This window comes from Phocoena sinus, chromosome 7 (genome assembly GCF_008692025.1).
Source record: "Phocoena sinus isolate mPhoSin1 chromosome 7, mPhoSin1.pri, whole genome shotgun sequence".
Classification (NCBI taxonomy): Eukaryota; Metazoa; Chordata; class Mammalia; order Artiodactyla; family Phocoenidae; genus Phocoena; species Phocoena sinus.
In genome coordinates this window covers 8,256,937-8,268,018 of record NC_045769.1, presented here as the reverse complement: position 1 = coordinate 8,268,018, position 11,082 = coordinate 8,256,937, and the positions used below count along the sequence as shown (strand labels likewise).

The 11,082-nt window shown below is 44.5% G+C and overlaps 1 protein-coding gene and 3 non-coding genes across 8 annotated transcripts; all 4 read right to left on the bottom strand.

Annotated features, from left to right (window-relative positions):
* Positions 1-1,364: 1,364 nt before the first annotated feature.
* On the bottom strand, positions 1,365-10,821 carry NCL (nucleolin). 5 transcript variants are annotated; one of them, XM_032637336.1, is made up of 15 exons: positions 10,635-10,798; positions 9,745-9,921; positions 9,431-9,547; positions 7,748-8,225; positions 7,166-7,363; positions 6,968-7,054; positions 6,643-6,784; positions 5,891-6,015; positions 4,854-4,977; positions 4,185-4,342; positions 3,567-3,690; positions 3,246-3,379; positions 2,587-2,713; positions 2,031-2,257; positions 1,365-1,859 (listed from the first exon to the last, which is right to left on the bottom strand). In XM_032637336.1, the coding sequence occupies exons 2-15, from the start codon at positions 9,850-9,852 to the stop codon at positions 1,780-1,782; spliced, it is 2,229 nt and encodes a 742-aa protein (XP_032493227.1). In that variant the 5' UTR covers positions 9,853-9,921; positions 10,635-10,798; the 3' UTR covers positions 1,365-1,779. The 5 variants fall into 5 exon arrangements, with proteins under 5 accessions (XP_032493227.1, XP_032493228.1, XP_032493229.1 ...); XM_032637337.1 differs by lacking the exon at positions 9,745-9,921 and having other exon boundaries at positions 10,635-10,821; XM_032637338.1 differs by lacking the exon at positions 9,745-9,921 and having other exon boundaries at positions 7,748-8,210; positions 10,635-10,801.
* On the bottom strand, positions 2,395-2,528 carry LOC116757200. The gene has a single exon (XR_004350855.1). It is a non-coding gene; the product is annotated as a small nucleolar RNA SNORA75 (small nucleolar RNA).
* LOC116757209 lies at positions 3,078-3,157 on the bottom strand. Its single transcript, XR_004350862.1, has one exon. It is a non-coding gene; the product is annotated as a small nucleolar RNA SNORD20 (small nucleolar RNA).
* LOC116757208 lies at positions 6,859-6,928 on the bottom strand. Its single transcript, XR_004350861.1, has one exon. It is a non-coding gene; the product is annotated as a small nucleolar RNA SNORD82 (small nucleolar RNA).
* Positions 10,822-11,082: the final 261 nt, after the last annotated feature.

Here is an 11,082-nt window from a genome sequence, read left to right as displayed (position 1 = left end):
AGAGTGCACTACGCTTTCAGGTTTAAACCCAGAAAACAGCTGCGGGGTAATGGAGAAGGCCCTGCAGACCCAAAGGCCAATCTCACAGACCCCTTCTTCAAATTCCAGTTTGGGACAGACTGAGCTGCTTATGAATGACATAACTTTTCACATGCTCAGCTAAAACTCTACTCAGCGTTGCTTTAAGACGTAACATACTTTAACTCGTGAGTAGCCCTAATGGGTTCCAACTAATTAAACTTTTAATTCTAGAAAAATATAGGCTACCAAGGGTTCATTTCATTATTTTGCTTTTAATTTTTATCAGAGTATAGTTGCTTTACAATGTTGTGTTAGTTTCTACTGTACAGCAAAGTGAATCAGCTATACGTATACATATATCCCCCTTTTTGTGGATTTCCTTCCCATTTAGGTCACCACAGAGCACTGAGTAGAGTTCCCTGAGCTATACAGTAGGCTCTCCAATGGTTCATTTTAGTTTTTAGGTTTGCCTGATGAGAGGATGTCCCTCTGCTGGCTTGATTTTTCTTCCCAGCAGCACCCAAACTTCCAATCTTCCACCCCTTCAAACCAGGTTATTTGTCCTGGTCTGCTCCTTTAGTACTTACAACGGACTTGACTTGGTGAGTGGTACGTGATATGCACAAGGTTTAGATTCCCTCATCCTGCCAGCAACTCATAACCAGGCCAAAACTAAGCTAATTCAAATCCTTTAGTTTGTCCTCTAGTCTACCGGTACCGGATTTTTGAGTTGGCACTTTCATTCTGTACCATCTTGCGCACCATTTTCCAACTAAATATATCATGTTAATCGCTTGACCTAGGCCTCTCATGTGACCTTTTACTGGAAGTGGGGGGTGGGCAAGGGAATGCTTAACAAGCCAGAATGTCCACGTTCTCATCATAGTGCAAAACCAAAGGCCTTTCTTGTTGGTTTAACCTGAGGGTGCTGGGGAATTACAAAAGATATCAGGTCCATCGGCTAGACCGGTAGCTTCCTCTCCAGCCTCACAGTCCCAAAGCCTCCGTTTTGGCCCACGCACCCAGCAGGAAGTACACTCAGTCGTCGCTCTCGCACCCACCTAAACAAGGCCGGACCAAAGTGCTCCTGGCCCTCTTTCCAAAGCACTTTTTCAGGACACCTGACCCCTCAGGCCTGTTTCTAAGTGGGCTAAGGCCACAGTGGACTTCCAATGAGCCTTTCACGTGACATACACAGGGCTGCAAAAACTTATGGCTGGGATACTTGAAACCAAAGCATAAGCATTTTCACAGGGGGTGGAGATCTGGAGTGGCAGAACTGATTTGCCATGCTCCACTCTCAGTGTATTCCAGGAGAAACACTCTAGGACAGGAAGTACAAGTCTGGCACCAGAGTTTAGGACTTTTAATTTGTCCCAAAGTTGCTAAAGCAAAAATCATGATAAAACATTCTGCTTTCCTTTATAACCCACCAACGCAAAAAAACAAAAACAAAACCAAAAAACTCCGTAGGAAAAAAATGGTTTTGTACATGGGAGGAAACAATATAAATTCAAAACTTACAGATAAGGGTTAGCTCTATCACTCATCTCTTTAAAAAGTTTATACGAATATCCAGTCAACACCAACAGGGTTAACTCCCTTGAAATGTTATCTATACGGATTTCCAAGTAGACCACAGGGCTGTATACTGTCTTGGAATGTCCTCAGAAGGCTCTGTCATTGAGCAGGTAACAGAGTAAAAACCTCAGAGTCCTTTCTTTCAAATGGAAGAGGGGAAGACAGGGATAGAAGAAACTATTCGAACTTCGTCTTCTTTCCTTGTGGCTTGTGGTCTCCTCCTCCTCCTCCTCTGCCTCCTCGGAAGCCTCCTCGCCCTGCAGGAAGGCAAGCCGTCACTGAAGAGCGGCTGCAAAGCTGCCAGCCATGCCCTCCCCAGCAGGACAAGTGGGGACTGGTGCAGGAACCGGGGCCTGCAGACTCAGGTCCAGGAGTGCACTGCCACGGCTACCTGGCACACACAGCTGGGTGGCCACCGCGCCCCTTACCTCCAAAGCCTCCCCGGCCTCGGCCTCCAAATCCACCTCGGCCGCCACCTCGGCCTCCTCCTCGGCCACCGAAGCCACCTCGGCCTCCTCCTCGGCCTCCGAAGCCACCTTCACCCTTAGGCTTGGCCCAGTCCAAAGTAACTTTGTTTCCATCGATTTCACCATCTTCCATGGCCTCCTTGGCAGCTTTGGCCTCTTCCTCGCTGTTGAAGTCTACAAAACCAAACCTAAAAACACCAAACGAAATCGCCCATTATAAAGCCAACATGTGGAACAAATGCCAAGTTACTCCCACATGTTGGATGGTGATGCTTAGCTGGGGCAAGACCAAGGTGGGGGCAGTTCTCTATGGAAAGCTGAAACAGAATGTCCCACAAAACAGCTGAATATACCTCTGTGAAGACAGAAGGCAACAATGCTAGCTCTGTGAATTGTCTCTTCTTCTCGTGCGAATCCTAAACTGTCACCGATCGACAGAAAGGAGCTCAATGAGAAGACGTCTTAGGTGGGAACTCTCCACCTGGTGGACGCCACATGTTCCCTGAATCTTACTTACCCCTTAGAGGATCCAGTCTCCCGGTCAGTGACTATCCTTGCACGAACAGAGCCATCAAACGACTCCTTTAATGTCTCTTCTGTAGTATCCTCAGACAGACCTTTGACAAACAGAGTTTTGGATGGCTCTGGGAAAGGAAAAATAAAAATTGTACTTTTTATTAAAGTCACAATTTACGACAACATGCTGGACTTGCATGTTGCAGTCTAGTATCTGACTACTGGCTAAGAATGCTCATCTTAGCAAAAGGTAGTAGCATTTCACCTTGAGTGTCTGGGTAAAAGCAACTTGGTCAACTAACGTTTCAAGCGAAGGGCTTAGACCAAATGCCATGTCAAGTTTTCACTGATCACCAGAGCAGTTGAGAATCTTTTATGGAAAACAGGAGAAGCAGCGACCCAAGCAAGTGAAAGTAGTTCTAAACCAGGCAGCTACAAACACCATACAAGACAGTAACCCCCTGGCAAATGTGCTGCTCAGTGCTGACTTGGCTGGATCAGAACTTGACTATCTAGAGGGCTTTGCGTGAGCTTTCATCAGCTGTTTCTCAGATAATCAGTCATCATGTCCAGTGTCACTCGCTCAGCAGCAACAGAAACAAACGTTCTAGATCTGAGGACGCAACCACAAACAACAGCCCGTTAATGAAGTTAACTTACGGCTTCTTGCATTAGGTTGTCCCCTGGGTCCTTGCAACTCCAGCCTGATGGCTCTGCCCTCAATTTCCCTTTTATTACATGAGTTTAAAGCTTCTTTAGCATCTTCAAATGATGCAAATTCTATAAATGCATACCTGAGGATAAAGAGTCAACATTTAGAGTAAGTTACCAAGCACACAGCTCCTCTGATGCCACCAAGCCTTTTTCTTCAAACACTTCAATGGTGCAGCTTCTACTAATGGCCAGGAGAACATGATTTTACCTCCACGAGATACTCTTAAAAGCCTGTAACTGACAACATAAAGATACTAATTATTTTACCCTTTAGATTTGCCACTTTGGTTCTGGGGCACTTTGATAAACGTTGCCTTCTCAAATACTTCCTGAAGAGTTTCTTCCGTTGCACTATAGGAGAGGTTGCTTAAAACCAGGGTTTTTGATTCACCTACAAATAAAGAGATGTCAAATTAAGACTGAAGCAGTAGTTCCCAACCTCAGTCACAGCTATACATTGTTCTTAAAGAATCTCTGTGCTTGGGAGAGTTAACACACCAATGCTGATACAAGTGGAACCCTACCTGGTACTCAACATATCAAGTACCTACTACGTACTGTTACATGCTGCTTCTTTCCACTCTTACTGTTCAGATGTAAGCTGACTACAGCCCTGTGTCTTCCTAGCATATTCTAATTTTTAAATGCACACGATCTAAGTCCTTTACAGTATAAAACATGCAAAGGAAGTTAGATTTATCTGTGTTCTAGTACAAAGATTTCATATAGCCCTCATTCAAGACACTCAATTACAAATACAGGTATAACTTGCTGATCTACATCTCCATCCAATTTATCAGTCAACTTTATAAAGTACAAAGATGCAAAGGATTTCTTTTCCCTCCATCAATTCCAGAACCCTGTAGGAAGCCTATAAATTCTTACCAGTCCAAGTGCTATTCTTTCCACCTCTGTGGTCTTGACTTTGACCTTTCTCTCCGGTATAGTACAGGGAAATGGATCGCCCATCTATCTCTGTTCCCTGCTTTTCTTCCAAGGTTTTCTCTGCATCAGCTTCTGTCTTAAATTCAATATAAGCAATCCTACAAAAGGAAAAAACATTAAGAACTCACTTGATTTTTAAAACCATATTAATTCTCTAACACAGATGTTTTTTAATCTCAGCAATATGCCCATATTTCAGATGAGTACAATAAAAATGTCCTTTGTTTTATAGTAATTGAAATGTTCAAGGTTTCTGCCATCTTCCACTTTTCAAGTTAAACTTTCCTCCCACTACAGAAAGTTTGCCAAACACTTCTAGAAAATTTGTTCACATTAAGTCCACCTCACTACAATAATTACAATTATTTCCAAAACATTTACTGTAAGCTAGGCACATGTATAGTATTTTATACATTAGCTCATCTTACAATAAAATCACTCTATTTTATCACTTAAAGTACATTATCCCCATTGTACAGATGGGTGACTGACATAGAATAATTAATTTGCCCAAAATCACAAACACAGGAAAATTAAATCAACATTTCTTTTATAAATTAGTAAAGTTCATTAATTTTAATGAAACACTGCAGTAGACACAAAACATACCCTTTACTCTTTCCATCCTTGCTGACTAATCTGATCTCCACAGCATCTTCAAACACTTCTTTTAATTCTTCCTGAGTAACTTTATAAGGAAGATTTTTAGCCAAAAGTGTTCTCGCATCTCGTTCTAGATTAAAAAACAAAAACACAAAAATGAACTGGATGGCTTAAAAGACCATTCTTCCCCCAAAGATCACCAAAGACTGACCAAGGTAAAAGTTCTGTTTAAGAAATAATTTTGAGGGACTTCCCCGGCCGTCCAGTGGTTAAGACTCTGCGTTCCCAACGTAGGGGGGCACGGGTTGGATCCCTGGTCAGGGAACTAAGATCCTGCGTGCCACACAGCACAGCCAGAAAAATAAAATATAAAGGTTAAAAATTAAAAAAGAGTTTCTACAAGTAGGAGGCACTCTGCTATTATGGAGATATAGCAGTGGCAAAACAAACTGCTGTCACAGCTGACAACAAACTATGCACTGAATATTTAAAATACAGCTAATTATGTTGTATATAGAGAAGAGATGTTCAGTATTTTTCAATTAAAAATATCATTAAAAAACAAAAAAGTGTAGGGAATTCCCTGGCGGTCCAGTGGTTTGGACTCAGAGCTCCCATTGCAGGGGGGCATGCTTCGATCCCTGGTCGCAGAACTAGCATCCTGCAAGCTGCACGGCATGGCCAAAAAAATTTTTTTTACTTAAAGAAATTAAAATATAAAAAGATCATAAACACACACCTAAAATGTGACAAGTGCATACAGAGAAGGGTAAAAGATGCAAAAGGAGTAGTTAGGGATCTGCTCTAGGTCCAGTGAGGAAAGGACTATTAATTTAGGTACATCTAACCAATTATTTTTTGATAAAATCTAGCAAGCAGTGCCAGGCACTGTTGTAAACATTTAGCATTCTAATTCATTTAATCCTCACAACATTATGAGGAAGCCAAAGGAAAAAAAGTTAAACTACTTACCCTGGTTTGTCTACATTAGACTAGATACATAGTCATTAACAAGTATCATCATTACCTAAAGCTTTACACACCTTTCTTACTGTCTTTTCCCTTTGGTTTTTCTAGTTTAATTTCATTGCCAAAGACTTTTAAACCAGTGAGTTCCAAGGCTTTTTCCAGGTCTTCAGCAGATTCAAAATCCACATAGCCAAACTTCCTTTAAGGCGAAGAGGACAAAAAAAAAAAAAAAATTACAGGTGGGGGGAAAAAACAAAAAACCCCACCAAACAAGAGCCACGTACACATATTCTGGGCAAGCAGCAACACTAATATGACAGTGCAAACAAGGATTAAAAAGCACCTATACAATTAATAAAACCGAGGCAGGCTCTTTTAAGCCGAGGCTACAGAGCAGGATCTAAGCACCAAGGCCTGACGCAAGTTCACCTCTGAGACCTGCGTTAGTTACACTGTGCCTTAACAACTGAGAGCAGATGACAAAAACCACCTGGTTAAGCACCAAGGTAGGAAAATCCTGTCTGATTAAAAGCATTCACTATTATGGCTTCTCAGGTCTAATTAGCTACTTCTAAGATAAGCATCAAATCTCATTATTAGAAACTAGACTGTGCTATATCAAAAGTTAAGGAAGATTATGGGAATTTCAATTTGGGGGTTTTACAATTTTATAGTCCAATGATTTAATTCATTAATGTCTAATCTTTAAAGACTTTAACATACCCACATTAAAGATAATGGGCTAAGGTTCTAAAAGGGGAAGGAAAAAGCATTAGCAGACCCACAAGTATCGTGCAGAACTACAGCATAGCTCCCCCACACTTACCTAGACACACCAATTCTGACATCAACAACTGCAAGATCATTTTTCGCAAAAAGGTCACTGATACCCGTTTTCAATTCAGGAGCAGATTTACTGAAGTTCAGGTTTCCAACAAAGAGATTGAAAGATGTAGTTGGTTCTGTGGCTGTACAAAAAATTTATTCAAATTAGTCTATTTTCCAGTATATTTGACTATTAGTCAAATTATTTCTGTACACAGCACATCAGCACATTGCAATGTAACATCAGGTTTCAGTATTAAGTCCCTTTGTTGTTCATCACTTGTGCTATTAGGTGTTATTTCCCACCTCCTAATTCTCTAAGTTACCTTCCACTTTCTGTTTCTTGGCTTCGGGAGCTGCTTTTTGTTTGGCCATTTCCTTCTTTCGCTTTCCAGGTGCTTCTTTGACAAGTTCTGGTCAAGATATCAAACAATCTATGTCATCCACAAGTAGCCACACATCCTCAAGCATCTCCCTTAAACAAAGCTCATGCCAATGCACTTTAGAACCTATAACTCAATTACCTTCCTCCTCGTCGTCGTCCTCCTCGTCGTCGTCCTCCTCCTCGTCGTCGTCCTCCTCGTCGTCGTCCTCGTCCTCGTCCTCCTCGTCATCTTCCTCATCTTCCTCTTCAGCAGTGCTCTTTGCCTTCACAGGAGCAGCTTTTGCTGGAGCTTTCTTTCCTTTGGCTGCTGCAGTCTCCATAGCTTCTTCTTCTGAGTCTGAAAGAGAAGCCACCTCGTCAAAAACTCAGAATTATCCCAGTTCTATTCCTAGTCCTAGGAAAAGCCAAAGGAAAATGAATGTAATCTTGTCCATGCCACTGTGCTTAGTTGTTATGGCAAGAATTAACAAATCACTTGGAAGCAAAATTCTACATTGTGAAAAATACAGGATGAGCTGTTTGAAGCATGTTACTCAGGAGCAGGCAATCGTTCACAGGCACCACAGGTACCACGAGCGCACCACAAGCAGCCCAGAGAAACCCTGGGATGATGCTTGTCTAACCCACCCCAGGTCGTCAGGAGCACAGCATTACCACCCACGCCTCGCCCCTAATGTATCTTGCAAACAGGAGCCCAAGGACTCCCAACACAATGCCTTACCATCCTCATCATCCTCGTCATCCTCATCGTCATCTTCACCGTCATCCTCGTCATCCTCATCCTCGTCATCCGAGGCAGGAGCAGCAGCTGCTTTCATCACCGCAGGCTCGAATTCATCCTCCTCCTCCTCTTCATCCTCCTCCTCCTCCTCTTCACTGTCATCTTCATCTTCCTCATCACTGTCTTCCTTCTTGGCATTCTTGCCGTTCTTTGCTCCCTTGGCTGGAGCGGCTGCTCCCTTCTTACCAGGGGTTGCTACCAATGCTTTGCCTGGTGTGGCTCCCTTTTTGCCAGGTGTTGCTACTGCTTTGGCAGGTGTAACTGTCTTCTTGGCTGGCGTAGCGGCTGTCTTTTTGCCAGGGGTGACAACTGCTTTCTTTGCCGGTGTGGCAACTGCAACCTTTTTTGTTGGGGAAACCATCATCTTCTTTGCTGGAGTTGCGGTAGCCTTTTTGCCTTTTTTCTGAGGAATAACAACCTTAAGAATAAATAAAAACCAACATAGGCCTGTTTCCAAACTCAAGAGAGCCTTGGTCCCATAAATGAATGCTAAATTCTAGCACTGCCTCTAGTTGAAGACCACATGCACTAGATGTTAGCAAGTTAAACTACAGGGTCAAGTAACATGTCCTTCTGTACGCTTCAAGTCACAGTCCGGCAGCACACCCTAACACGGACTCTGAAAATAGACTGGACGCCACTGCGTGGGCTTAGGCAAAGCTTTAAAACTTAATTTTAAGCCTCAATAGTTTTCCCATCTGAAAATATCTCAACTTTATACGTTGCTTTAAGGATTGAGTTGATATGTGTAATTAAAAGCCTTACACATAGAAAGGACTACCTGCTAAGTGTTACTAAGTTATTTGGGGCTCTCACAGTGGGTGGAGGAATAAAGTTCACTGAATGCTCATTCTTAGGACCAAAGAGAAAATGAACATCAAATAGTCAAGCTGTACAGTCAATCGTTGCAAAATTAATACAAAGAGTGAACACATTGGCTTAATAAAAAACTGTCATTTATCTACATTTAAGTCACTCAAAACCACATTTTGTTGACTATTGGTTTTATCAGCTTATGTGTGTCAAAATAAAATCTTTATTAAATTCTAAGTAAGAAACATGAGCAAATACAGCAATTAGGTGTCTTTGCAGCTAGCCAACAGTAGCTGGGAGTGCTACTTAAGTGCTAACACAACGGGAGGTGGCAACCCTCAATCCACACATTGTAACAGTGTTTAGTATTACCAAGCCCATATAGGACAACAAAGACCAATTAATCCTACTTAGAGACTAGAAGAATCTGTTAAGGTTAACCTCAGACCTAAATAAAATGCTCAAAGCTGCCACTCGCAGGACAGTCAACTGTCCAGGCTGTTTCTCCAGCAGGTATGTGGGGCTCATGTGTTCAAAGTGGAAAACTAATAATATATTATTGCATTATATCACACCAAGCCCTGCAGAGGGCACATGAAAACTCCACACCTTTCCTCTCAAGTTCATTACTCTTATGGTATCTTGACAGGTCAATAAAAACTTTGTGAAACGCTGGACCATTACAACAGGTCATATATGAATGAATATAAACCTATTTTTTGCCAGTATTTTCAGACATCCAATACCACGTGCTTTTAACTCTCCATTTTGTAGTTTAACACAATTCTGCGTTAAACTATATACAATTACCTCTTCTCCACTGCTATCATCCTCTTCATCTCCTGACATTTCCTCGTCTTCACTATCTTCTTCTACCTCCTTTGGCGGAGGAGCCATTTTCTTGGGGTCACCTTGATTTTTACCGGCCTAAAACAGACGCATTACACATTACACCTCCCACATTTCAGGCCATTCTTCAGAGTAAAACTGCAATCATCTCCCTCAGAACCCGCTCTTCATACCGTTAAGGACAATTAACGTAAAAACTACTCTTCATACCAATGTTAACACAGGTGAATTCTCAACTTCCCACATATTTCCTGTCAAGTTCTTCAAAAACCAACCTTAGGATAAAAACGCAACTTCAAGAAAACGGTCTCTCTCTTCTTGCTGCGTCCTTTAAGCACACCCATTTTAAAAACTATACATCCAGCCAGAATCGAACCTTGCATCGCGGCACAATTTTTCAATACAGCCTACAATCGGACCGCTGTAACAGCTAACAATCCATGGCCCTTCACCTGGGGAAAACCACCTTAAAAAAGCCTTTGGGGTTAAGTTGTGGCACCTAATCCCACCACCCCCGTCTGAATTTAAATTAGGGCAGTCTTAAAAAAAAAAAAAATCCACGTCTTAACCTTTAGTCTTCCATTAACTTTTCCTTTCCCAGGTTATCAACCCCGCCCCTTTCATCCCCGGCAAGGCCACGTGGGGGTAAGTCGCAGGCCACCATGTGCGCGCAGCCCTGCGCAAAAAGCACGCGGCAGGGCCTCCTTCCGGAGCCCACCTGCCGCCCGCCCGGAGCTGAGACCCCGTGGGCCGCCGCTCTCCGCCCCAGGACCCGGGGCCCTCAGCAGGCGCCAGGACCCACGCGGCGCGGCCCACGTGGCGGGCCGCGAGCCGGGGCACATGCGTCAGGAGGCGGGGCTCCGCTCGGGCCCGTCGCAGGAGTTTGGCCTCATCCGTCCGGGGCCCAGCGCCCCCTTCCCGCGCTCAGCCCCCAAGTCCTTCCCCGCCGCATCGACCATCCGCCGCACCTGCCGAAGCTCTTCACGTCGCTACCACACAGCCAAAAGCCGCGAGACCTCCCAACTAATCGCGCGAGACTTCCCGCACTATGGCGCCCTCGAAAGCGTCCAGGGTGGCGCGCAGGCCCTCCTCCTGGCGGCGCCGCGCGCGCGCTCCTCGAAAAACAGGCCTTGACGTCCGTGCTCGCACGGGCAAGGTCTCTTACCTTTGCAAGCTTTACCATAATAGCGGCTTAGGACTGCGGAGTGTGTGGCGAGCGAGTGGCGCAGATGAGCCCAGAAGAAGCGAAGCAACGTCGATGGCGGCCGCTGATCGCAGAGCTCGTACGCTTGGCTGCCAGCTAGAGCTCGAGACTGAGGCGAAAGACTGAGCCTGCCCAGTAATCGCCTCTGGAAAGGCGACGACGGCGCCCTCGTGACTCCGCCGCGACCAACCAGAGTTCGCGTCCCTCCCATAAGCCAATCGCGAGCCTCTACCTGAGAACGGCGCGGGGCGGGCACGGGCAGGAGTGGGCAGGCAGAGGAGGCCAGAGAAGGGGGGAGGGGATTCGTGGCGGCGGCCTAGGGGCGGGACTCGCTTTGTGCAAGGCCAGCGCTGATTGGGCCGTGAGCGCGCGGTTCTCGGAGTGCCTATCCACGGCCCGCGCTCCCGGC